The sequence below is a fragment of the Podarcis liolepis genome (assembly GCF_965112155.1).
Source record: "Podarcis liolepis genome assembly, chromosome: 11".
NCBI classification, from domain to species: Eukaryota; Metazoa; Chordata; class Lepidosauria; order Squamata; family Lacertidae; genus Podarcis; species Podarcis liolepis.
In genome coordinates this window covers 39,169,823-39,197,793 of record NC_139565.1, presented here as the reverse complement: position 1 = coordinate 39,197,793, position 27,971 = coordinate 39,169,823, and the positions used below count along the sequence as shown (strand labels likewise).

At 44.1% G+C, this 27,971-nt stretch overlaps 1 protein-coding gene and 2 long non-coding RNA genes across 15 annotated transcripts in view; 1 reads left to right on the top strand and 2 right to left on the bottom strand.

Annotated features, from left to right (window-relative positions):
* Window positions 1–2,272: 2,272 nt before the first annotated feature.
* On the bottom strand, window positions 2,273–4,079 carry LOC310688803. The gene is made up of 2 exons (XR_014517198.1): window positions 3,174–4,079; window positions 2,273–2,556 (listed from the first exon to the last, which is right to left on the bottom strand). It is a non-coding gene; the product is annotated as an uncharacterized lncRNA (long non-coding RNA).
* A 3,492-nt stretch (window positions 4,080–7,571) lies between these two features.
* Window positions 7,572–14,323, bottom strand: LOC310688793. Its single transcript, XR_014517188.1, has 3 exons — window positions 14,268–14,323; window positions 12,123–12,201; window positions 7,572–7,972 (listed from the first exon to the last, which is right to left on the bottom strand). It is a non-coding gene; the product is annotated as an uncharacterized lncRNA (long non-coding RNA).
* A 9,487-nt stretch (window positions 14,324–23,810) lies between these two features.
* Window positions 23,811–27,971, top strand: part of MAST4 (microtubule associated serine/threonine kinase family member 4) — a gene marked incomplete at its 5' end in the record, with an annotated part of 205,950 nt that continues 201,789 nt past the window's right edge. For 6 of the 13 annotated variants that reach the window (XM_083465127.1, XM_083465134.1, XM_083465131.1 and 3 more), the window contains one exon: window positions 23,884–24,577. Coding sequence is in view for 7 of the 13 variants with exons in the window: in XM_083465134.1 (XP_083321260.1) it covers window positions 24,221–24,577 (357 nt within the window). Of the gene's footprint in view, window positions 24,578–27,971 lie in introns of all 13 variants that reach the window. The other 7 variants (XM_083465118.1, XM_083465135.1, XM_083465128.1 and 4 more) reach the window with 6 other exon arrangements.

Sequence of the window (27,971 nt, the reverse complement as noted above, 5' to 3'; positions counted from 1 at the left end):
TGGAGGAGCAGAGACGCGAACCTGGTTCCCCAGATTACGAGACTACCGCTCTTAACCACTACACCACACTGGCTCTCCGCACTCTCTCTGAATTCTTGAACTATGATCATGCCTTTTTCTTGCCAAGATGGAGAGGTGTGTGTACACGTGTGTGTGTGTGGAAAATCTCATGACTAGAATGTAGCCTATTGTACATGGGTGGCACTGTGGGTTAAACCACAGAGCCTAGGACTTGCCGATCAGAAGGTCGGCGGTTCGAATCCCTGCCACGAGGTGAGCTCCCGTTGCTCAGTCCCAGCTCCTGCCAACCTAGCAGTTCAAAAGCATGTCAAAGTGCAAGTAGATGAATAGGTACCGCTCTGGCGGGAAGGTAAACGGCATTTCCATGTGCTGCTCTGGTTCGTCAGAAGTGGCTTACTCATGCTGGCCACATGACCTGGAAGCTGTCTGTGGACAAACGCTGGTTCCCTTGGCCAATAAAGCGAGATGAGCACCGCAACCCCAGAGTCGGCCACGACTGGACCTAATGGTCAAGGGTCCCTTTACTTTTTAAGAGTTGCATCCTTATGTAGCTGTGTAGTACCCTTTGATGAAGAGAGAGGCCACTGGATGGTTGGCAGCTCTCCAAGCTGCTGTGTTCTTCCCTTCAGGGCATGATAGTTCTCTGTGAATGCCTCTGTGGTGGCCACTGGAGAGGACATTTCATCTAGAATGCTAAGAGATGGATGACTATCAACTTTCCAGACTCTTCTGTCCTTTCTCCCAGGAGAAGATGGTTTTTCAGTAGCCTTGGGGTGGCAGTTGGGTAAGAGGGAGGCCACCTAAATTGGTACAGTATGAGCTATATGGTTGGCATTAAAGCATACTCCATGCTGATAGTATTGCAATGAACAATCTATATACTTATCTTGACTCATGGCAACATTTCAAAATGATCAATGGTGCGGATTAATGGTAGAGGGGGAATGTTTTTTCACTAAATCTTCTCAAAATATCAACTGTATTTTGAATATCAAAACCAAGTATTTAATTAGACAATACTGGGTATTGCTGTTGTTTTTAATCCAAACCTAATCTTCATCCACACATAGATTTCAGGAGGAAAATCCATACATTATTAAAAGAATGAAAATGAATACAGCATAATGAAATATAAAGCAATCAACCAGAAACAATTCAGGCCTCTAAAATAATTTAGCTCGGAGGTGGGGGTGTCACATAATACAGATTTGTCAGTGTAAAGATGGTCGATCAACGTAAAACATTTTAATTGATCAACAACCCTGGAATTTTGGAGTCAGGGTGGTTGCTGCCTCTGCCTCCAGGAGAAACTTCAAAATAAGGAGATAACCACCTTGGCCCCATCTGTAAGCAGGAAAAACAGCAGCTGTCTGAAAGAACACTCAACTGCAAGTGCCTGTTGCTCTGCAACTGCAGAATTAAGTGGTTTGTGCGCAATCCCTGGCCCCCATGCATCAGGCAAAGAAACAAGAGCCATCAACTGTTATTTGAACAAGAACACCAGCAAGGGAAGCCCGGCCTGAACTTGTTAAAAATGCCCACTCACAGCTTACCGTTTTGTATTGTACTGAATAACTAATCTCCCTCCTCCACATATTCCCCTCCACTTTCTTTGTGTGTCTTTCCTTTTTAGTTTGTAAGCTGGATGGGGGGTGCCTTAATGTTTAACTGATGTGGGGCCACTTTGAGAAGCAATTATTGTCTGAAAGGTAGGATAAAAAGACAGTAGTAAACAAACAAACATGTCTATGGAAGAATGGGTGGGGTGGGTGTTTTGTAATTGCATTTATCTCCGTGTGGGTGTTTTAATGTACCCCAGTTCTTTTGCTAGTACAGTGGACCCTCGGGTTACATTACTTTTGGGTAACATAACTAGGGTTGCAAACCCGGAAATGTATACTTCCGGGTTTCACAGCCTGTGCATGCGCAGAAACGCTCTTTCGCGCAGTGCGCTTGCACAGAAGTGGTGCCTCTCAATGCGGACTTTTAGGGGTATGTACGGACCCCTGGAATGAATTAAGTTCATATCTGGAAGGTCCACTGTATAACATTACATGGTCATAGTAGCTAGGAGTCGAATCTGGGAGTTTAGGGTTCAAACTAAGTTCCACTCCTCCTCCAATGCTGGCTATTTCAACCCTTCTCAATCAGTCAGTGTATCATTCATAATATACTATTGTTCATATCCAGATGTATATGTTGCAATCTACATCTTAAGAAAATCAGACACCAAACACTGCAAACTTGTAAGTTTGATTATTTACTTATTTAGGATGTTTATGGTATATAGCTCTGACAGGTTCTCAAAGCAGATTACAAGGGATTTTCAGCCTAAAAATTACATTCAGGTTTGTAACAGAAATATCATCGTGCCAGGATTATTCATTTGGCATGTTGAGCCCTCCTCCTTGGTCTTCTCTGGTGCTGAGCTTTGACCTCTGCCTATTAGGCACTGAATTTCCTCTGAGGCAAGTGTTTGGGGCCAAGCAGCTGGAAATTGCTCAGCCCATGATGGAGTCAAGTCTTCCCTTTCTCCTAAGTGAAAACAAGAACAGAATACCGAATTAAATAATGAAGAAAAAAGGAAATTTAATTACCATGCATAGCACACTTGGTCATGGATAAGTCTGGTTTGAGTCTAATAGTTTATTCATATTCATTCATTTGCTTAAACAATTGGAACCATTTACAGATAGGTAGCCGTGTTGGTCTGCCATAGTCAAAATAAAAAAATTCCTTCCAGTAGCACCTTAAAGACCAACTAAGTTAGTTCTTGGTATGAGCTTTCGTGTGCATGCACACTTCTTCAGATACACATCTGAAGAAGTGTGCATGCACACGAAAGCTCATACCAAGAACTAACTTAGTTGGTCTTTAAGGTGCTACTGGAAGGAATTTTTTTAATTGGAACCATGAGAAACTAGAAAAAATAGGTTGCATCCAACTCAGTTCTCACTGAAATTAATGGACCTATACCATATAGAACTTACCTGTATACAACCCAAAAAACGTTATAGAGAAATAGTTTCTGTATACAGTGCATCTTTTTCCAAGCAGATTATGTTGCGATGACAGCTATTCATGAATGTGCTTCACTTACAACAACTCTATGGGGAAAACATGACTATTCACATACCACCTTGTATGTATACCATTAGATTTTCTGGAAGCGAAATCATGTGCAGAAGTTGTGCTGTAGTTGTGCTTGCAAACCCCTGATGCAGTCAATGTATTCATGAGGTGACATCTGCTGAAAGCCTCAAAGACATGATTGGAAGAGAATCAACTCATTAGTGGTGAGCAGGAACTTTTCCCGGTGTGTGATGGCTGGGGGTGTTCTTTCAAGCTACCAGTTTGTATAGAATACAAGCGTTCATACAGAAAGTTGTTCCTACTGGAGAGATAACTTTCTGAATGCTAACTGCAGCATTCTTTTCTTCTTCAGCCTGCAGAGACATAACTTGCAGCACATCTGGGCTGTTCCTACTTCCCAAAGCAGTAGTCTGAAGCAGACGTGTTTGCTATTAACAACTCTGTAGGAAATGGAGAGATTAACAAAATGAGATTACATTTATACTGTTGATTGGTCAAGGAATTTGGATTTACATCTGTATTATTTTAACAATGAATAATCTTGTGGCATTTTAAGGATTCACAAATTTATTATGGCATCAAATTTGGCCTAGGGTTCACTTCCATCACATGCATGAAATGTCATACTGAATTTTATATATCCATCACACATAGATATTTCTTGCAATTGCACTATTTTATAACTGCTATGATGTTTTATTTGGCTAGTTTATTACATATTTTAATTATGGCTGTTCTAATGTTTAGGTATAATTGTATTTCACTCTTTATATTAATTACAGCCAGCTATAGTTTATACTTTGGTTGTATACTTGTTATTTGAGAATGATCTTGGTATTGCTTCTTGAAATGATAGGCGGTATATAAATTATTTTAATAATATATTTGGAGGGAGGGGAAAGTGAGAGGAGGGAAGTCAGAGGGAAATGAAGGAAAGAACAGTTGCAATTATGTAACAGTAAAATAGCTTTTTGCTTGGGATGCGGGTGGCGCTGTGGGTAAAACCACAGTGACTAGGACTTCCCGATCGTATGGTCGGCGGTTTGAATCCCCGTGGCGGGGTGAGCTCCCGTCTCTCGGTCCCAGCTCCTGCCCACCTAGCAGTTCAAAAGCACCCTTAAAGTGCAAGTAGATAAATAGGTACCGCTTTATAGCGGGAAGGTAAACAGCGTTCCGTGTGCTGCGCTGGTGCTGGTTCGCCAGAGCAGCGATGCCACACTGGCCATGTGACCCAGAAGTGTCTGCGGACGGCGCCGGCTCCTGGCCTCTAGAGTGAGATGAGCGCACAACCCTAGAGTCTGTCAAGACTTGCCCGTACGGGCAGGGGTACCTTTACCTTTGCTTTAAAATGGCTTTAGGGCTCATCCACACTTTTGCTTGACCTGTATTTTGATCGTATTGTGTACTGATTATTCCCTTACTGCTCAGCCGGACAAGGCAGCAGCCAATGGCCAGCCAGCCACTGAGGTACTGCCCTCCAGGAGGGACCACTGATTGGCCCATTTGAAAATACCTTTTTGGGCGGGAAGACTGCCCCAAAGATCCTGCCAGCTGAGGGGTATTCCCTTCCAACTGCTGGCAAACATGTGTGCCTAGGCCAGCGGCTAAGGAGGCCAAGAGCTGGGGGCCGCAATCGTCATCCACCAGGAAAGCGGCGAGCAGCTATTATTTCCCCTAGGTCCAAGAGCTTTTCTTGTTCCACGGCTGTGCCTTGTGAAAATCTTATCTTACTTGTTGAATTGAAGCTCAGCTAAATAAAATCTCTCTTTGGATTTTCCGTGTACCTGATGAGATCCAATTCAGTAAGTTAGATCAGTAAGTTAGTTTTTGCAAGGCATAGCCCTGGAACAAGAAGAAAAGCTTTCGAACCTGGGGAATTCATTGGTACACACAACAATCAAAATACAGATCAAGCAAAAGTGTGGGTGAGCCCATGGTGACCATTAACAAAGGTGGTGGTACTGAGAACACCAAAATCCTGCCATAAATTGGTATATGTTTTTGATATATATGGTGGGATAAAAACTCAAAATATTTTCTCATAAATTGCTCACACTTGAATTTCCCTTTGGTATTTCTTTGTTCCAGAATGGCTACTTGTAAGGTCAGTAGGTGAGTGCCCTGTGAGGCTGACATGTTCTCCCAAAGCTCCGTGTTTCCATCTGCTCCTGCCCATGAGTCTGGATGATCATGATCACCTCCAAATATGAAGAGAAGGTGTAGAGGGGACCATGGAGGAACATGAGCAAGCCCTTTGGTTGCTGCTAGGGCCACCACTATGCTCCCCTGTTGTCCTTTCAGAATGAGCTTTCATACCTATGTACACGCAGAGTTTATCAACATGAGGAGTGAGCACAGCACACTCAGGCTTCATCTTCATGCAAAAAAGCTCTTTGCACATACATTGGTATACAAATATAACTCCTCACCTTGTGCGAATGCATGGACATGGAGAGAGGGTGGTGGTGGGACTTGCCTGTATGGCCCTGTGACCACTTCCACATCTTTCAACACATGAACTCCCCCAATATCATCAGTATATCTCAGGTAGAGGAGAGGTACAACTAACCTGCATGGCAAGGATATCCACCATGTACAAAGACTATACCCATCTATTACATAGGGATATATAACACCACTGGTGCTGGCACTAGACTGAGGCTAGTCTGAGTACTGCTCTAATGCAGGGGTGACAAACTTGCCCATTTGGCCCATGGGCTATTTCCCCCAAACCACACCCACCTTCCCACACCTAACACCAGAAAGCTGGATTGAACTGCCTGCACATGAGCCGATTAGAATCTAATGGAAAAGCAGGCCCAAAGTTTGCATTTAATTGTCCCCAAGCCTCACAGAGTAATTACACAATTTGCAGTGTAGGAGGTGAACTCATTAGTTGAACTTTGTATGGCATGGCCACAGTAGCCAGCCAGGCCTAAAACAGGAAAGATGAATAATCATACTTTCCATAGGAAACAGGCACAATATCTGACATAATTCAATGTTATACTGTTTGCGTCTTCTTTTCTTAAAATAACACGTTAGGGCATTACCAGTGGCAGCTGTGTGGTACAGAAGTTAAAATATGAAACTTGACTATGTATTTCGGGTTAAGCCGAAGACCACAGTGCCATCATGGCGTGGTTGATTATAGACATACATGCATACTGTAAACAGGAATTCCAGTGCTAACTTTAAGAAAATTGAGACAAAAAAATTGCTAAGGAGTATAGAAGAATGAAGGGATGTGGGTGGCACTGTGATCTAAACCACAGAGCCTAGAGCTTGCTAATCAGAAGGTCGGCGGTTCGAATCCCCGCAATGGGGTGAGCTCCTGTTGTTCGGTCCCAGCTCCTGCCAACCTAGCAGTTCGAAAGTACATCAAAGTGCAAGTAGATAAATAGGTACCGCTCTGGTGGGAAGGTAAACGGCGTTTCTGTGCGCTGCTCTGGTTCGCCAGAAGCGGCTTAGTCATGCTGGCCACATGACCCAGAAGCTGTACGCCGGCTCCCTTGGCCAATAAAGCGAGATGAGCGCCGCAACCTCAGAGTTGTCCGTGACTGGACCTAATGGTCAGGGGTCCCTTTACCTTTTTATAGAATGATTGTTTCTATTGATGAGGAAATACTGAAGCTTGCATGGGGGGGGCGGAGAATAACAATCAGCAGTCACATTCCCAGAAACACAATTCTTGCAGCTGTTGTGTGATATTGTGTGATACAATGTAAATCAGTAGAAACCAAGGGAGTCCCAGGGGATCCTAGGATACAGAATATATCTCCTCCAAGTTTTCATTTAGGTATAGATGCCATGAACAGTAAATTAAACATGTTAATATTCAATTAAATACACACATCTGAACCTGAAACCTGTTATCAGTTTTATCTGTATGTTAATGCCTCTACCATCCAATGGACATGCCATGTTAGAATATATGCCACTTTCTGAGGTGTTTGCTTCCCATATTGATCAGGGTTTGAACTGCAACATAAAAGTCATACCAGGGTCCAAACACACCTCTCAGAAGCATTCTGTAGTCCAGCTATTATAGGCAGCACCATAGCGATAGTGTGGGGATTGATTTGGAAGGCTCTGTGTTCAGGATCTCCTAGGTAAGCCCTGTTTTCAAATCCCTATGTTCCTAGCCTCCAGCTCATTGGCCAGGGCAACTGCATATCTCCTATCCATTTTTGTATTTGTACTGATATTTGTGGTAGCTCAGTTATTTCAGCTGCACTTGCAACTTGTGAAAAATAAAACCAGTGCAGATGGTCCCTGTACTTACTGCTTCAGTTCTGAGTGTCAAGAGCAGCTTAGGACAGTAGAGTCCATAGCTAGTTGTCCTCTCCTTATGTAAAGCCATGACTGGGGGAAATAAGAAGAGCTCTAAAGGAGCTGATGACTTTTTAGAAGTTGAGCCAGGTACGTGTCAAATCAGTCAGATTAATATTTCTCCTTCTGAAACAAGACTTTACGACACCAAGACGGGAATCTATCAGTTGAGACTTCCCCTAATATCACATCGCTATTCTAAAAAGGGTTTTTTTTGCCTAGCATGGAGCTGTTAAAGAAAAAAGGAAGCATTCTGGTCTCTAGCCTCAGTAGCAAGCTGATTGGCAGACTCATGCATGCATTTCTGAACTGAACCAGAAAGTCCATTAAAATACGAGGTGGTGTCAGTAGCCCATGTCTCTATCCATTCAACGAATGTGTGGTCACACCTTTGGCTAAAATGTGGATGTCCACAAACAGGCGCTTGAAGAATTCAGCAAAAATTTGCACACCCCTTGCCAATAGCTTATGTCTTCTAGAGAGATTTGCTTCACATTTGAGAATCCTGGCATAGAACAGGATCATGCTGTAGAACAAGAATAAAAAGTCACATGTATTGAATATCCATCCCATTGCAGGTAAATGAATTTGTGAACTGCTCCAAGGATATGGCTATTTGGGCAATATATAGACACCATATACACCATAAATAGAAATCAGTTTTGGTTACTCTTGCATCTCATTAAAGAGAAGTATTTAGCAGCTGAGCACAGCCCCTAAGATGACTATGGTTATAGGCTTTTCTTTTTACAGTTTGATCCCTGCACAGTGCATGGATCTAAAATTGAATTAATGCCAAAAGATTCTCTGTTTGTAGCAGAACCACCCTCTTTCTTGTCTGCAGTTCTAATGTGAGATTACAGCTACTTTGGAAGACAGCACATTGCCAGAATTGTGTAAGCTCTATAAAAAACGCAGAGCCATTTAAAAAAAAAGTAATATCTTGTAACCTACAGCAACCACTATTTCTAATCTGAGGTACATTTCACACTATATCAAAATGAGCCCATTGAATCTGACTGTCATTGTCTTCATATAATGCAGGTAACATTAACTGAACTAAAAATGCAATGCTATTCCAGCTTTTCTTTCAAAATAATGTGTTGGCTGCAATGCTTGCTCCAGTTATTCTGTAGAGTCCAATTGAAGTAAATGGTCTACTTCAGTATAGTTTGTTTCAGAATTGTACCCTTATTATTTCCCTTTCCCCACCAGTACTTTCTACTGGCAGATATAAAACTGGAAATTATGGACTGTGTTCCACAAATCAGCTAAACGAAGATATAGTGTTAACAGGTGAAGTGCTGGAGATGATGCTGTGGATGATATTGCTCTCATTGAAATAAATGGAAGCAATATCCATTCCTACTGTAGCAAATACATGCTTTGAATATATTTATATCAACATTTAGATAGGTGTGACTTTTGGGTGGTATTTTAAGTCCACTAAAAACATTTTGAGATGTTGGTTCACTTGAGGTAACCAAAACCAGGGCTTACCAAGATTCAGCTCTGGGTCGTGTTTCAGCCCTAAAATGTGAATTGATGAAGCATTGAAGGTAATCTCAACCTCCAATATTGCTCATTAAAGGATTTTCGGTATTAAGCGGGGAACAAGGGCTCAAGATCCTGTTTAGCATAAAAGGGACTGAGAAAGAAGGATCAATAATCTCAGTAGCTGGATTAATATGTAACACTAAACCATGGTTAAGTGCTGTGTGGATGAATTTCCACAAGCCTCAGAACATTCCGCTCTCCACCTTTATGTCTGGGAGGATTTCCCCGGCAATGTGCTGTCTGGTGAGGCTCAGCCCTAGGCCTACTCAGCTGTGCTTCAATCTTGGACCCTTTGTATGTGAAGCATGAAGTCCACCATGGCAACATAGCCAGGACATTTACAAGCCTCTGAGTTCAGCAGCCTCCTCAATACATGAAGGTTGGAGTGCAGCTGATAAGGGAGTTGGTGAATGTAGCTCCCCCTTTCCCATCTACATATTCTCTGAACCACGGGGGGGGGAGTCACTTGTGAGCAGGGCTTATTACCGTATTTTGCGCCCCATAGGACGCTCCGGCCCATAGGACGCACCTAGTTTTTTTGGGGGAAAATAAAGAATTTTTTTTTATTCCCCCCCCCCCAGGTGCGGGGCTGGAAGAACCAGGTCGGGGAACAGTGGGAAGGCACGCTCTGCCTCCCCGCTCTCCCCCGAGCTTGTGGAGCTGGCGATGGGGAGAAGTGCGCTAATCCCGGGACTGCAGGCAGCTCTGCGCCGCCATCCGGAGCGGGACGGGACTTAGCGCCCCGCTCCCGATGGCCGTGCAGAGCTGCGCTGATCCCAGGACTGCAGGCAGCTCTGCGCCGCCATCCGGAGCAGGACGGGACTTTGCGCCCCGCTCCCGATGGCCGCGCAGAGCTGCGCTGATCCCGGGACTGCAGGCAGCTCTGCGCGGCCATCCGGAGCGGGGTGGGACTTAGCGCCCCGCTCCCGATGGCCGTGCAGAGCTGCGCTGATCCCAGGACTGCAGGCAGCTCTGCGCCCGCCGCCATCCGGAGCGGGGTGGGACTTAGCGCCCCGCTCCCGATGGCCGCGCAGAGCTGCGCTGATCCCAGGACTGCAGGCAGCTCTGCGCCGCCATCCGGAGCGGGGTGGGACTTAGCGCCCCGCTCCCGATGGCCGCGCAGAGCTGCGCTGATCCCGGGACTGCAGGCAGCTCTGCGCAACCCTCGGAGCCTGTCTCCCGAGGGTTGCGCAGAGCTTCCTGAAGCCTGGAGAGCGAGAGGGGTCGGTGCGCACCGACCCCTCTCGCTCTCCAGGCTTCAGCGAAAGCCTGCATTCGCCCCATAGGATGCACACACATTTCCCCTTCATTTTTGGAGGGGGAAAAGTGCGTCCTATAGGGCGAAAAATACGGTATGCAATTAAAATGGAGGCATATACAGTGGTACCTCGGGTTAAGAACTTAATTTGTTCTGGAGGTCTGTTCTTAACCTGAAACTGTTCTTAACCTGAAGCACCACTTTAGCTAATGGGGCTTCCTGCTGCCGCTGTGCCACCGCTGCATGATTTCTGTTCTCATCCTGAAGCAAAGTTTTTAACCCAAGGTAATATTTCTGGGTTAGCGGAGTCTGTAACCTGAAGCACATGTAACCTGAAGCGTATGTAACCCGAGGTACCACTGTACCTATATGAGAACATTCTTGAGTGCTGGGTATATTTAACCACGTTCATGATTAGCATAGTCAGCTGACAATATTTAACTAACCAGCTGCCAGATACCTTAATCCTGCTTGCTGTATCATATGGTACTTAAAAAAAATCAGGGCTGCATACATAACTTTATTTGCATTCATATTTGAATTGAGGAACCTGCTAAACATATGAAGGAACCGTGAAGTAGCTTAGGTAGCAGGTGGGGATTAGGGAATGTCCAGAGAGAACGAGTTACTACAAAGAGAGTAATTGCAAGGATGTGTCACAAGTGCAGAGGGAAAGGGGTGGAATTCTTCTAAATGAAAGTATCTTTCTGGTTAGGTTTCCAGGAAGAAATAATGGTAGGCTATCACAGGAGGAATAACTGGTTGGCTGCATGTTTAAGGTTCTGAATAAACTAAATTTAGTTGAGGGCATTCTTACTGTGACCTTTAAAGCGATAAATGCTTTCTGGATTTTCAGGTGAATGAACTCCACTGCCAATGGCTAGAAGCCATTTGTTTTAATTCCTTTTCACATCATGCAGACAGGCTGGGATAAGGGCATACGCACAATTTGAAGAGGTCATTTTGCAGGGAAATATTTATTCATCCTCCAGCTTGAAATAAGCTCTATTTATTATAAACACAAAACAGTTCCGAAGAAATCTTGCATCAAGCTAGCTCTTTGATCACATCGCTGTGGGGCAATTATACTTTTATTCTTGGCAGTCAGCACAGGGGGTTTGTTTCTTTTAAGCGATGGATAATGTACATTCCTTCACATTCTAAGATGGCAATACCAACTCAGGTTTTCTTGTTGTTGTCATTAATTTCACAGCTGAAAAAAGAGGTGTTGCTATAGAAATTTCAGGATGATGTAACCCGACAGCTGAAACTCCACTTATGCTTAATGGAGAAAAGTTTGCTAAACACAACAGTAATCGTTTTAGAACTATCACACTGCACTGATGTATTAAAAAAAAGATTCTTGAAGACTCTTCTGCTGAAATGGTGATTTGAGGTTATGCAATACATGTTGTTTTTGTTGAGTCAAATTCCCTTCTAGCTTTTGGCAACCTCTGGCCTCCAGGGCTGCTTGAGCTCTTCCGTGCAGATAAGATTTTCCCATAGTCTGTTGTAAACATCTCCGCAGAAATGACAACAGGAAAAGTTAATTATGGGGGGGGGGGACTACTTCTTTGGCCCTTCTTGGCTTTGGCAGGGTGCCTTTGCATCCCAAAAGCTAACAGAGGCAACAAGGTACACAAACAGCCTGTACTATTTCCATGAGATATAAGGAAGTAGCTTGTGACTCGGGGGAGCCATTCTTGGATGGGTTTGTGCATGAGCACAGGAAAACAAAGGACCTGGGCACATGAGAAAGATTAAGAGAGGGAGGAATGGCATGCTCTGTCCTGCCACCAAAGGTAGTCCAGGTGTATTTCTGTAGCGCCATCTACCTCAACGACCAAGGTCAAATTCTTACCTTGTTACATATTTGTTGTGAGGATATTCACCAGGTCAGAAGTATACGCAGGAATGAACTGACTGGTGTCATTAGGAAGCTGTGAGTGAACAAGGGAACTCTGTACTTTTGTATGAGGGCTAAAATATACATTATGTGCAAATGTATGCAATAAGACTCCAGGATGAATAATTAGATCACATCTACACTGTACACTTAAACTGCATGGCTTTTCTCAAAGAGTCCTGGGAACTCTATAGCTTGTTTAGGGTGCTGAGAATTGTAAACTACAGTTCCCAGGAAACTTTGGGAAACCTATGTATGGTGTGGATGTGAACACAATGGCCAAAAAAAAAAAAAAAAAAAAAGCATCTTGAGAGGGAGTTACAAGGATAAATGATGATTGGAGGAAGGGTTAAACACCCCTAGTGTTTCTCTGGTAAAAATAATCCTCTCATAACTGTTTTGTGAGGAAGAGCAAGACTAGATATAAGAGGCTTAAGTTACAAGAGAGTAGATTTTAGCTGAACATTAAGCTGAATGGTAAGAGCAGTTGAGCAAAGAAATCAGTTACCTGGGAGTGGGTGAGCTTTCCCTTTATGGAGCTCCAAGTATTGGCTGGATAGCCATATGACAGGCATGCTTTTGTTCTGGATTTGCTGTACCAACCAGGGAGTTGGACTAGATGGGTGAGCCAGGCACATTGTCACAAAGTACCCCAAAAACACAAGCACAAGAAAATCCTGTCTCACAAGAATATTAAGAAATCCAGTTGGGAATTTCCACCAACAGCAGCCATCTTCCCCTGCCCACAGGAGGTGTCTTCCATTTCCTCAATTCCTGGAAAGGTGTCGTGCTGGGTACCTGGCAAGTGTGGCCTGTGCTGATTGGCTGAAAATGTGCCAGCTGTCATTCAACCCAACATGGGTGTAAATGCTTAAAAATTGACTGTGGACATGTATCCCCCATTATCCCCCATTGACGACCAGAAAACCCTGCAACTGACCGTCTACGCTCCTTTTATTTTTCAGTATTCTGCTTTGTCCCTTTGTTCCATCCTTTGTCTTCCTTATTCCTAATAAGCATTATATTATTAGACAGTTGGGTCTGCGTGCATTGTTTCCAATTCAGATGGTTAATGAGACACACACACACCACCAAGTCTAAGCCACATGGCTCATGCTGCGGAGGTACAGGATTGGGTTTAACAGAGAAAAGTGGGCTGCTCTGATTTCTGGGAGAGGCAGGGAGGTGGATGCTTGGTCTCCTCTCCAGGAGCGTAGTGTGGGGGATGCCGGGGGGGCATGGCCCCAGGCGCACAATTTTTTGAGGGAGTGCAAACCAGGATCCCCCAGTACTTCTCTCCACCCACCAGCTGGGCTCCCCTCTGCATGGAGGGGCATGGCCCCAGTTTGCTCTGGTGTTGTCCTTCCAGTGGTGTTAGTGGCAAGGACTGGCACCCTCCAACCCATCACAGGTCTGCCCTGGGTGCCAGCAACCAACACTATGCCACTGCTCCTCTCCTCATAAACCAAGGAAGATCTTGGGAAAGAAAAACAAGTTTCTTGCATCCCAGGGAGGGTCAAAGAAACTGAATATCTTGCGTTCTCGGTTTTTAGTATTTCCTTGAGCACCCCAGAATTCCCTCTCACCTGGGGACTGTAAGTGGTGAAAGGGGTGGTGGTAGCAGCAATTACCGGATAGTTTTGGGAGGCAACTGTGGAAAGAAGGGTGTAAGCAGACTCCCCTAGCCTCCCTCTTCCATTGCAGTTCCCATGGTAGTTTCTCAAAATTACAAATGTGGCCAAAGGCCTCCAAAATATTGATGGTCCCTGCATTGCTTTCTTTGTCTCCCTGCCCTCATCTTTACCACACATGTGCCTAAATGTACATTTACACATTCATGTGAGTGTCAATTGTGCAGATGCATGCCCATAGAAAGCCTAGCAAAATCTGCCTTACAGACATTTGGGGGGATTTCATAGATTCAAAAATTTCCTGCAGAGGCATAGCTTAAAGTGCATAATTTGTCCGTAAAGTATTTCTAGAAGTCTTTACCGAACAGAGTGGTATTAGGATGATTTAACACATTTATAACCTTTCACTATATTCACTAGCAATTCTAATAACCATATTAAATGCTCCAGAGTGATAGACGTAACTTACAAGGCGTCCATGGATTGACTTTCAAAACTTGAAGACATTCATTTTGAAAGGTGAAACTGTCGAAAGAATCAAAGTAATATAGCTGTTATCAATAAATGAAGTCTATCTACGTCCTTAATTGCTTTTGCAGGGGGATTTCATAACTTCATTTAAGGAGATTGAATAATACAGCATGCCTATTTAAATGTCTTTCATACAAAGATTTAATACATATATTTTCTGTACACAACAATGAGCAGTAATAAATTTATTATCTCAATCAATATATGCAATTCTGAAGGAAATAATGTAGTCTAATACTTTGAAAAGACATCAAATGGAATATCTGTGAAAATAAAGAATATATTGCTCTGTCGTTAGCTTATTGTTAGCATGTAATCTGGCTCAAATGGTTTGGCACCGTATGTTTTGAAGAGGGGTTTTAGGCACACTTTCCTGGAAAGCCATGTGGTCATCTAAGCCTGGTATTAGTGGTTGGCCAGGTCAAACACTGGCAAATGGCCTCGGGGGCAAAGAAGGGCCACTCAGCAGCCATTCACCATCTTCCTCACAGGGAACTTGGATGGTCGTTTTCATGCTGGGCAGGTGGTGGAGTTTCTTTTGAATGGGTCTCATCCAGTGCCTGCCCACTAGGGATGGGCAAATACGTCAACTTAGTTTTTTCTCAGTTTTCCAGTTTTAAGTTCAGTTTTTAACATTTCTACATCAGTTTTCTATTTTTTAAAAAAAGTTCTCTTAAAAATTCATCACTATTTTATAGTGCAAATTTCAATATACATACATATTTTTTGAAAAGCAGTTTCCCTCAGTATGATGTATTAATGCATGTTATTATCACCAATAATGCATTTTTATGTGCAGTTTACACCAGTATGTGAAATTTTGTACACATTACTTGGCTAGAGAAAAGCATTACAAAGTTAGAAGTGTGAATTTTGCATGATGGCTAGATTTCAGTTTGCTTATTGTTTCCTTGGGGCCGGCCCACTCATGAGGCAAGGTGGGGTAGTTGCCTCAGGCCAGCTGCCTCCAGCATGGTGACCAATCCTCCTCTTGCAAAACACCTCCTTCACCCTGCGATGGTGATGCTCCACAAGCGCTTTTCCTCAAGAAGCACTTGTGGAGCCTCAACCCGCCTCCAGGTACATAGCACAGTGACTGAGGGCTGCTAGTTGAGCATGTGGGTCAGCAGCCATACAACAAGTGTGCCGCATTTTGAACTCTGCTCAGATACACACAACTCACATTTTCAGTGTGCTATCTTGGTTTTATGAATTGTTAAATGGTGCAACATCAAATGCAAAACTATAGGCTTATGTAACAGATTCTTCCTGCACCATTGTAGTCTACTAAAAACTGGTGTGGGTGGGGGAAGGAGGGAGCAGAACAAAGGGTCTTAAAGAGAGAATGCAAAATTTGAAGCATGATAGAATGGAGACTACAGCTTATAGCAATATCTGTGAAAGGCATGTAGAATTTCACATTCCAATCGCGAAGCTTCCTGCTGGCACTTTCTTCTTATCTTGCAGAGCTACATCAGAAATCAAAGTGGTTTGGGTGAACTCTCTCTTACTGAGCTCCCTAATAAAACATTTATATACCATGAGTGCAAGTGTTGCAGAATTAAAAATTAAGAAGGACTCATATTATTATTTACTTGAGGATTGGCACTAATTGGTGATATTGTTGACAGACTCAACAGGGAGGCCAAAGCATAAGAAAGTAAGGAACACTGGCTTAGCCTCAGAAGTGCTTCCTCCAGGTCAAGCATGGCAAACAGAACCACAGAAGGAAAACTGTTGAATCTCCCCAGGGCAATGTGGATAACTATTACTTGAAAAGGCAAATAATAATTGTCTGTACTATCAGCCAAGTCATCTCTCTTTTCCATGATCATTCTAATTCCTAAAATACATGTTTATTTTGCAAACCGTCTACCTGGAACCCTGATGAAAAATCTTGCAGTTTAATTTCATCATCCATCCCCCCCCCATAAAAAGATAAAATTGCTACGCAAGAATATATGGAAGTTTGGGGTCATGCTGATGGCACTCAGCTCTGTGTCCCTTCCTCCAACTCAACATCCTGAGACAGTGATGAGAATGCAGGTCAGTCAGAAAGAACTGAAATCATAGAGGAAGATATAATCTTGTGACTTGAAGAGAAAGAAAAATTTCTGGTGCCTCAGGTTTGCCAACCTGCATGTTCCTAGATCTGCAGGTGACCCGGCAAGCCCAGATCTTGACAACGGCTGGGAACAGGGGATCTGTCGGTTTTGGTTTCTCTCAACGTCTCATTTTTCCAGTCATTATGTTTACATTTCCACATCAGTTTCTGTTTTCTTACGTCCTCATGAAAATTTACTTGCTTTTTAGTACAACTTACTCCCAATAAACACATTTGTGTATGCCATTTCCCCTAATATACACATCTTTGCAATTTTCCCCTTATATGTTATCCTTATGCATTTTTATGTGTTAATTTTGCTGACATATGCACCTCAATACACTCTTTATCATAGTATTTGCATTTTTGTACACACTCTTTGGTTGGAGAACTGCATTGCAAAATTCAAGGAAGGACAACTTTTGAAGGATGGCTGTGTTTCAGTCTATATATTGTTTCAGAAAGTGCAGATTTGGTAGATTCACCTTGAAATGTGAACTGAATCAAATTTCTTTTTCATCTCTAGCTGGGAGTGTTCACTATTCATGCCTTTATAACGTTTGAAGCTAAACCCCTTGTACCATGCTCTATTTTATGTGCCCTTAATTACTTTCCACAATTTTCACCTAGCTCAGACCACGGCACCCTCCATCTGGAAAGGCAAATACATTAGATTACATAAAACCAGCACATAAACAGGTCCAAAATCTACTGAGCCCCTCCATAAATATTCAGACACAATTCAAGGTGCTAAAGGTAAAGGGACCCCTTACCATTAGGTCCAATCGTGGCCGACTCTGGGGCTGCAGCGCTCATCTCGCTTTATTGGCCAAGGGAGCTGGCGTACTACCGCTTCTGGCGAACCAGAGCAGCACACGGAAATGCCATTTACCTTCCCGCCAGAGCGATACCTATTTATCTACTCACACTCTGACTTGCTTTCGAACTGCTAGGTTGGCAGGTGCAGGGACCAAAGAACGGGAGCTCACCCCGTCGCGGAGATTTGAACCGTCGACCTTCTGATCGGCAAGTCCTAGGCTCTGTGGTTAAACCCACAGCGCCACCCACATCCTATTCAAGGTACTAGTTTTGTCTAAACATTTTAAATGGTTTGGTTTCTATCTACCATAGTGTCAAGCCCTTTAGAATCCATCATTATTAATATCAGTCAATTGTTGAATATATAAGTGTATGAAACTGTCTTCTACTGAGACTACTGGAATGAATGAATAAATAAATAAATAAATAAATAAATACGTATGTACGTACATACAAACATTATACTGCCCTATATCCATAGATCTCAAAGCAGTTCACAACATAAAATTACAATATAAAAAACACAAAATACATAATAAAAATAAAAATAAGAACAAAAACAAACTAATAACACCCCCCCCAACAACACGTGTAAGATGGCTTTGGATGTCAATCAGCCAAATGCTTGTTTAAAGAAGAACATATCTAGCTTAGTAGTGTTTACTCTGACTGGCAGCAGCCCTCCAAGGCTTTTGCAAGGGCCACCCGCAGCCCAGCTACCCGACAGGAATGACAATAAGCATTATCTTTGCCTTGCAGAAGGCAAAACTGGCATATCAATGCCAACTTCAGTGCAAGTAACAGTTTTTGTTAAGTTCTAACTTGAGGTATATTCAAAACCAGCTCAGGAAACATTATTACAAAATTGTGTCTCAAGTCCCAAATGCTTATCATCACCATTCTTCAATCTTGCCCTAATTAGATTGTAAGGTCACTGGAACAGCTACCATATTTTATTATGTTTCTGTGCCATCCAAGTTACAATGGGACTGCAATTCTCTTTAATGCCTCTTGGCACCACACCAGTGCTGCTTCTGTTATTGCTAATAATATAATGAAATAGAACTGAGTCTGCCTGCTGAGGAGAGTATGAGTATGTTAAAACAAATTACTCTTGGGATCCTTTAACATTATACAGGAGGATTTCCCCTGCAACACAGCTCTCTTCATTATTTTCATAAGCGCTACCCTTTGGCCTCATCACATCCCTGGCTTTATTTAGCCCTCCATCCTATTGGAGCAATTCAACAAAAAACCTCTGCTAATAATAAATACAAGGTTCAAATGTGTGTTTATGTAGAAACAGGTATGCTATTTGTTTATTCTCTATAGAATGCCTTGTTAGAGGGGTGTGGTTTATTTTTGGCTGTGTCAAGAGTTATAGTTGTAGCTAACCAACCTCTCATCAAAGTAGATATATGAACTTTCAATGGGTCTACTTTGACTAGAACTTAGTTGAATGATGTGGGCTAAACCTATCAACTGTTGCTTAATTCAAGTCCTGAAGTAAATCCCAATATCCAAACCCTGTGTTTATTTGCATACTAGGCTAGTCACAACATTAAAAAACCCTTACCTCTACAGCTAGTAATATAAATATATTTTACTAAAATGTGGTTCCAGCTACAATTATTACTTCTCAAAAAGACTTCTGTGGCATATTTTCCTTTGAGTATGAACCTCACCAAAAGGAAGGGGATATGTGTGGAACTATTCTTAAAGGCTGCAATCCTGTGCATGTTTATGAGTACACCCAGTCAATTTAGTGGGATTTGCTTCTGAGTAAATATGCACAGGATTTCACTGAACAAAGCTAGTATTTTTTAGTTTTGATTTATGAAAACCTACTATGGCAATACTTGGGAACCAAAACTACCTCCAAACAGTGTATTTACTGATTGTTCTGGCCCAACTGGCAACAGGGGACACATTTTAATCTCTTTTTTGTGTGTGAAAGGCTTTAAATATTCAAAACACCTTATCATATCCCACCTTTAACATTTATTCAGGCTAAATACAGTGGTGCCCCGCAAGACGAATGCCTCGCAAGAGGGAAAACTCGCTAGACGAAAGAGTTTTCCGTTTTGGAGGTGCTTCGCAAAACGAATTTCCTATGGGCTTGCTTCGCAAGACGAAAATGTCTTGCGAGTTCCTGCGGGTTCCCCCCCTTTTTCTAAGCCGCTAAGCCGCTTATCAGCTGATCCGATAAGCCGCTAAAAGCCGCTAATAGCGCTAATCCGCTAATCCATCAATGGGCTTGTTTCGCAAGACGAAAAAACCGCTAGACGAAGAGAATCACAGAACGGATTCTTTTCATCTTGTGAGGCACCACTGTATATCCAATTTTGTCAATGGCTTCTGTTCTTAACCACCTGATCCTCAGGACAGGCTAGAACGCAGTAGTAGCCTTTAACAGCAAGATGTGTGTCTTGGGGAAAATGTGTGCATCTGAAGGAAAGAACACTAGATGCTCTGTTCCCCCCCGCCCGAAAAAGGGGGTAAGGGGTGTGATTCCCCCCTCTCTCAAACCCACTGCACTGTGGCACTGCTGGCAACGACAGTGGCAACAACCCTCCACTGTGCAACTGTAGATCCTTTTAAAGGTTCAGGCTGCTTACCTTTGCTCACCATAACTGTTTTTCTTCCGCGCATACTTTGGTTTCTGTATGGTTATTTCAAGTTGCTACATCCCTATACACATGTATTTGGGAATAAATCCCAGGTGGGAGTGGCTTAATAATAATAATAATAATAATAATAATCTATACCCCATCTGGCTGGCTTTCCCAGCCACTCTGGGCGGCTTCCAACAAAACATTAAAATACAATAATTCAAGAGAGATGCATAGGATTACACTGTTGGAGTTTAAGTTCAAACTCCTTTCCAAATGCTGAATAATACATGAAGCAAAGGGACATCTTTTGTTTATTCCTTCTACAGTGAATCAATAAGAGGAGAGACATACTTCAGGGGCCTGGTTTGAATGTCACAGTAAGCCAAATGATTGCTTACTGGGACTGCACAAACCAAGAATAAACCTCGGGTGCCGATTGTGTTTAGGAAGGAGAAAGCTTATTCACCAGCTAAGTCAAACCTTGGTTTAGCTCAGTGTGCTGTGGGATTAAAAAAAGACCGGGGAGGAGCCAGACAGCTGTGACCTCCTCTCTGGGAATCCGTATATTCATGCGGTTGTGGCATGCCAAGATCTGTCCCCTTGCACTCTGTTAAGGCACTATGCACACTCAATACGCTATATAAACAAATAAAAATAGCAACCCTGTACTTCCTTACTTCTTTCCTGCCTGGAAACAGCCACAAAGTTCAAATTCTTCCTTATTCTGACTTTTGTATGTACCTTTTCAGCCACTCCCTTGCCTCCCTCAAGAGACTTACCTCTTACTCCCAAGGAGGCTGTTGCTCATGAGGAAGCTTCCTTTTCACCTCCCAGTCCACTTATCCTTCCCTTTTCTTCCACCACTCTAGTTGCTGTATCTGGGGGTTTAATGACAAGTAGGAACGACCTCTGAACTCCCTCACTTTCCATGTACTGGTAAAAGTGGGGGGGAAAGAATAACATCAAATGGAACATTAAAAAACCCCCCGATATTGCTTAACTGCTAATCAATTGTAATCTGAGGGGGGGGGGGAGAGTCAAATTCTCATATAAGTGGAATTTTACTACTTTACCTTAAACAGGTTAAGAAGTTGCTATAATCCAATCTATATCTTTTATATGTAAAGAGATGGTGACTGGAACATCTCCCATCATTAGTGATGTATGATTTATCTCATATTGAAGGAGTGGATTGATCATAAAAAGAGGACTGAAATTAAAAGGAGGCATTAAGCCAGTTATTAATTTCTGAAATGAAAGGTAATGGGACTGAGACTTTAAATTCATTTCGATGCATGGGTGGTGGGGGCAGGGATGGAGAGGTGGGTTATGGAAGGTCACACAGATCTTCCCTTAAAAAAACACACACACCTTGAAAACAGGATAGGAGTCCTGAATTTGGTTGAGTAATGTGTTTTAACTGATCCAAATTGCAGTTTAGATGTGGTATTAGCATCCTCTGTACAGATTCCTGTGTAGGGTTGATTGCAGTTTTAGGATGTGGAGAACTGAGATAACTGACATGGATCCCCCTCCCCAGGTGTGGTTTGACCCTCAGTGGTAAAAAACAAACAAAAAATGTTTTCGATATAAACAGTCTCTTCCATTAGTCTTTTGAAAATAGTTACACAAGGGTCCTTGTATAGTCCGTATAGTTAAAGCCATGGTTTTCCCAGTAGTGATGTATGGAAGTGAGAGCTTGACGATAAAGAAGGCTAATTGCCGAAGAATTGATGCTTTTGAATTATGGTGCTGGAGGAGACTTTTGAGAGTCCCATGGATTGCAAGAAGATCAAACCTATCCATTCTTAAGGAAATCAGCCCTGAGTGCTCACTGGAAGGACAGATCGTGAAGCTGAGGCTCCAATACTTTGGCCACCTCACGAGAAGAGAAGACTCCCTGGAAAAGACCCTGATGTGGGGAAAGATGGAGGGCACAAGGAGAAGGGGACGACAGAGGATGAGATGGCTGGATAGTGTTCTCGAAGCTACCAGCATGAATTTGACCAAACTGCGGGAGGCAGTGGAAGACAGGAGTGCCTGGCGTGCTTTGGCCCATGGGGTCACAAAGAGTCGGACACGACTAAACGACAACACACAAGGGTGCTATGTATTTCAAATTTTGGGAGGAGCCGTAGGAGTGATTACTGCCCTCTTGTAGCATTCCTTAGAGCAAGGGGTAGGGAACTTCTAGCCTAGGCGCTGAATGTAGGCTTCTCTAGCTAGCTCTCGTGGGTGCTCCCTTCACCTGAATCCTAAATGTATTTATTTTAATGTAGCCATCCAGCTAGTCAACATGTTCAGAAGTAACTCCTTGTTATTGACTGTTTTGGCCAAGACCCTTGAAGACTCCAGTTTTCGTTTAACAAGTGACCCAGTTTGTATTGTGTTTTTCTTTATGTTATAGATGGATACGTGTTAACAAAAAAAAAAGTCTGACTGGCTTCAGACCTTATACCCGGCATCCAACAGAGCCAAGCTAGTTTTTTAATTTGGTTTGGAGTCCTACAGTGTTCTATGGACAAATCAAAACTGTATGTCTTTCAAGTGCCTTACTTTGTTATTGTTAAATGGACAAATAAAGCAATTTGTTAGAAGTTCTGAAATGTATAATCCCATACAATACATTAAATCACCACAGCTTCTCTTCAGCACCATGAGGTACAGTACTCGGGCTTCAGTTGTAAGACAGCAACCTGCAGGTACAAGTCACACACATGCGCCCACACTGCCTGAATTATTTCTGCAGACACCCAGGCAAGCACTTGGGACTGCCAGGCCAGTGGCTCTGGACTGCACCTCCCGTGAGTCCTTTTTGCCCTTATTGTGATAATGCTTCTTGGATGGACAGGCATGAGTAGAACCCTCCAGATTTTGCATGGTTGGAACATAAGCACCTGTAGAAAGGTAAGAGTCATATTCCTTACTTCAACCAGTTTTTTGCCTTTAACTCTGTTCACTTTTGCATCTGTCTCTGCCTGCTACAGACATTTAGGCCTATAAGCCGCATATATATAAATAAATAAAGTGGTCCCTGGGAGATTACTCATGAGAGAAGATTCACTTGGGCTGCAAGGGTTCCCCACCTCTGCCTTTGAAATAGTGAAAACGATCTCCAAAAGAATATTGTGACTTTCAAATAAATAAATAAATAAATAACCTGCTAACCAGACGGGTTATTTATTAATGCGTATTATTTTCATCCCCTCTTTTCCCCAAGAAGTTCCAAATAGCATTTGAGACTCTGCATCGAGCCAGTAGTGGTAGGTGAGGTTGAGACAGAGGCGCCCAAGGCAACTCAGCCAAGCTCCACAGCTGAGGGGGGGGGGGAATCTGAGAGCCCACCTGGCACGAGCTGCTGATTCCCGAAATCGTGCTCCCGGTTATGCGCACACACGGCCCGCAAAACGGTTGTTGTAGAGCCGCAACTCCCTGACACCGCCTCCCCCACCCCCATCCGTTTCTATTGCCCGGTCCCAACCAAGCGCCGCGGGAAGCGAGCCCCTCTTACTTCAATGGGGTTTATTTGTAGGTGTAGCTTTACCGCCTAACACGCCAGTCCCTAGTAAGTTTTGTGGCGGCTACCTCGAGACTTCTTAGGGGTTGTTACTACAAATATTTGCAAAGCACCTTGCACACCTTTTGGTAGAAAGGCGGCGCGTGAATGAATAAATAAAAGTCCCAATGGGCTCAGCAGGGACTAGCTGTCAGGTTACGCCTGCAAAAAATAAAATAAAATCTGCAGCGGGGCAGCGCAATACCAAGCACTGATTAATAACGTTATCCTGAAAAGCTGAAGTCCCGCTGCCGGCGCCGCGTCCAAAGGGCGTGTTCCCAAGTCGGGGCGCGCGCAGGATCCACGCCTCGCGCTCTGTTTTTGCGGCGGCTTTTTCCCCGCCTTCCTCCCCTTACCTGCCGCTCACTCGCGTCGGGCTCGCGAGCCCTCCCTCGGCAGGGCCCACCCACCGCCTCCGCCATTGGCTCGGCGGGCTGCCCGTTTCCCCCCCGCCCATGGCCCGGAGGCAGGTCCGCGGAAGGCGGCAGCCCTCTCAGGGGCCGGCGGAGGCAGCGGGCTGCTCTCCCGGAGCCCCACAGCTCAGGCTCCCCGCTGCTGCCGCCTCCCAGGAGCGGCTTCCCAGCCGGCGGCGTTTCCGCGCTTGGGACAGCGGAAAGCGATGCGGGTAGCAGCAAGCCGCTAGGCGGTGCCTGGGCTCGGTGTTCCCCTTTCCCCTTCCCGGCGGAGGATGCTGCCGTTGCTGGAAGAAGAGGCGGGCGGCTGACTTTCTTCCCCGACCCGCCCAGGCGGCGGCGGCGGCGGCGGCGGTTGTCTCCCCTCAGGACTTAGCGGCGGCGATGGGCGAGAAAGTTTCCGCCGAGCAGCAGCAGCGGCAAGATTACGGCGGCGGCCGGAGGGTCTCGTCCTCTTCTTCCAGCTCGTCAGGCTCGCAAACTCTCTCCGAGGAGGGCGACGGCGATGCCTCAGCCGGGCAGCTCGGCGGGACGGGCTTCGCTGCCCCCCTCAGCCGCGGCGCCCCCGAGCGGCAGGTGGCGACGGCTTCTTCTTTCCCCCTCGCCGGGGAGAAGGGGGACCATGTGTTGGGCGAGGGGCAGCGCCGTCGGGGGAGCGAGGAGGAAGAGGACTCAGCCAGTGGCGGAGGCGGCCACTTTCGTCCCGAGAGCGACGCCTCGCTGGAGGAGCAGGACGAGGAGGTGCGAGGATATTGTGTGGGGAGGGAGACCTCATTCCCCGCCGACTGGGGGAGCCCAGACGTGTGCGCAGGGGCGGCGAAGACAGCGCCCGCAGGCTCCTCCGCCTCCCGGTTGCCGCCCACGGGGCGAGCCCTGGCCAATTGTGGCGGGAAGTGGGGTGGCTGCTGGACGTGGCCCGCCGCGCTGCCTTTTCCCCCCACCCTCGGGCTCGCCCAGGGCCGGGCTCCCTGCCCGGTGTTGACAGGCGGGCCTGCCCCTCCCAGGTTGACTTTGAGGGCTGTGTTTATGTCTCTCCTCCGCGTTCCCTGCGGCTTGCCGCAATTGAGGCTCCCGGAGCTTGCTTCCTTCCCCGCCCCTTCGGGTTGCGCCTCGGAGTCCCTTTCATGCTCAGCCAGCGCGTGCTTGTATTGTGGGTGCCGGCGAGCCACCGGCGACGTGCTTGCACGTGGGGATGCACGGTGGCCGCTTGAAATGGCACAGCCGAGGAGCAAACTGTCCCGAGAGCAGCAGAGTTGAAATCTTTTTTTTCCCCAGCAGGGGGCTCGTGCTTTTATAGCCCGAGCGTTCGTTATCAAAGCCTTCCGTAGCTTGGCAATGTTTTAATGTTTAATAGGTTATTGTATTTTAGTGTTTTGTTGGAAGCTGTCCAGAGTGGCGGGGTATAAATTATTATTATTATTATTATTATTATTATTATTATTATTATTATTATTATTATTATTGGCTGTGGAACATAAGCGTGCCTCGTGCTTCTTTTCACTGGTGGCAGAAATATTTGTGAAGAGGAGACAAATTCCAGAGGGATTCCTGTGAAGTCAGCATTGCCCACGAGTGTCTTTATTTAAATACTACTTTGGTTTTGGTGAGGAAGCAGTGCCTTTAACTGGAGAGTTCTGAAACTTGAGGAATTTTGGGCGAATGTGTGTATGGGTGGCTGCTCTTGAAGACGGGGCCTGTAATTAAGAGTTACAGATGTGCAGAGGCCTTGTATCCTTTTTAAAACTCTGGTTAGGCAAAGAAAGCTGCTTCTGTGTTCACAAACTTGGCGGCTGCCCTCTGTGAATAAAGAATCTGTTTGCCTGAGTGGCTGAACTAGGTTGCAAGGTTACACAACTCTATTTCAAGCTTCCCTCTGTTCTAGAGAAGGGCTGACATTGTAGGGAAACAGGATTTAGTTTATGCCAGTGCTCCTTCTTGGCATCTGTTCTCAAATGCTAGGGGCTCAAAGCCGGAAACACTAGGAAATGGTCCTGAGCAGGTGCATAGTGCTAGGGTGGGTAGGTAGGTAGTGTTTGCAGACAGGTAGCCCCAATATCTGTTCCTAGTAACCAGTGTTAGAAACTGAGATATGAAAGCTAGGAGCTAAATGGCACCTTAAACCTAACGGAATGTCTAGGAGCACTTTTTAATAACAAGAGTTATTATAACAAGCTGAAAACGGATGGAACTGCCGCTGAAATATTATGTTCATTTTTCATATCGTCTAGTTCTTCCCCTGTCCACCCCCTTAATATTCTCAAGAGGGTCTCTTCTCCAGTCTTCAGAGAGTAGCTGAAGTGGGTAGGAAGAAAAAGGTCCTCCTTTCCTTCTACTCTGCAGTTTTAAATCTGAAATCTTAGGTGCAGTACTGCATCCAGAGCTCAGAAATTGCTTGCACTAATGAAGTTTCCTGTCGCAAAATGCATCTAGAACAATGGGAGTTTCAAACACTGCTAGTAACTTAAGTCTACACCAGAGTAGAAAAACTTCTTTTCCTGTGTATTTTGCTTCTGGATATTATAGCTGCTAGGGTGTGAACTTGATGTCAAGCATTCATTATATACTTTGTTTTTGGTTGACAGTAATCTTGGAAGAACTAAACAGCATAGTTTTATGGAATAATGGGTGATTTTGCAAGTGATCTATTGGGAGAAAGTGCTCACATACTTCAGTCTACATGCATTCATATCTGAATTTTGAAAAATGATATGTCCAAATTAATAAAATTAGCATGTGTCAATAGCATGCGTATGAGAAAGTGTAGCTTAAGGTGAAGTGTGAGCACTTTCACAACTACTGGTAATACTTTTTAGTGACAAGTGTCCTACGTGATGTATACTTTCAGATTCCTTTTGTAGTTTACACTCTCTAATTTTCAGAATGGCCAATGAATGTTAACCATGTCAAGCAAGAAGCTTAGAATGGATAAAATAATGGGACAGCAATAGAATCTGGCTTTATTTTTGAGAAAGTGACTGCTGATGCCATACTTCACCGCTTCATTTTGTACATTAGCAGTTTTTTTTTAAAAAATAGGTATATAATTTTATACTATCTTCACTAATTATTCCAGGTCACTTTGCAGTTAGGCTTCTGGTGTACATTGCTATCATGTATTGTTCCACAGCTTTGTTGCAGTCAGCAAATTTGCTCATGGTTGAAATTGAACCTTAAGCGTATGCTATGCTTGGCCTATGATATGCAGTGGATAAACAAATGGATATCTACTCAGGTAGAACAGAGCTATTTCTGACTTTAAATGGAGCTCTCAAACTTTTTATAGTTAAGGAAAAACTGTTGGGCCTGCCCAATATTAGTAGGAAGTCTGTGAAAAAAGTAAGGCGTTGTCTGGATTGGTTCTTAGTCATAGTTTGACATGAGAACAAGTCTAGCTTTCTCCTATGTTTGTGCTCTTCCCCTCCTGTAAGATGTGGCAGTGAAAAGGAGTTAGTGTTTCTTTTTGATTAACTGTCGTTTGCTGTGTTTTCCTCACCTGGATAAACTGTGTTTAATCTTAACTTAGTTTAATGGAAGCCAGCCAACTTCAAATATTGTTTATGATCCAGGCTTGTTTTCATTAAGCATAATTAAGAATAACTGCACTTTAGACTATGGGCAACATACTAAATTACAGCTAATGTAAAATGGAAGCAGAAGCTTGTGTTCAATGCCATGTGGCAGTGCCAGGGGAGGGGTGGGGAGTCTGAGTTGTTATGTCCAAATGCAGTGATCAAATCCCAGTACTAGGGGCCAATACTAAAAGTGGAAGAACACATAATGAGAATTATCTGCTCATAAGTCTCATAAATTAAAATCAGACTCATAACATTTCTATAAATCTCAGTTTGCCAGTGTACATAGAAGCCATTTGTCTTTATATCTGCTGTGGCACATATTTCATTTAAAACTGCTATGATGCTTCTGCTGCCTTTAAGTGGCAAGGACTGTGTTGTTAAGAAAGGAATTCTGTAATAGAAGAGTGCATTAAAACATGAATCTTTAACTGTTGGCTTGCAGTCTGACCTAAGGTGGGTTAGCACCAAGAGCATCACAACCATATCATATACAGAGCGGAAAAAAGTTAAAAATTGGTCCCATAATTCATGTTTGGGCTAAAGGTGAGCCCTGGGTTTGA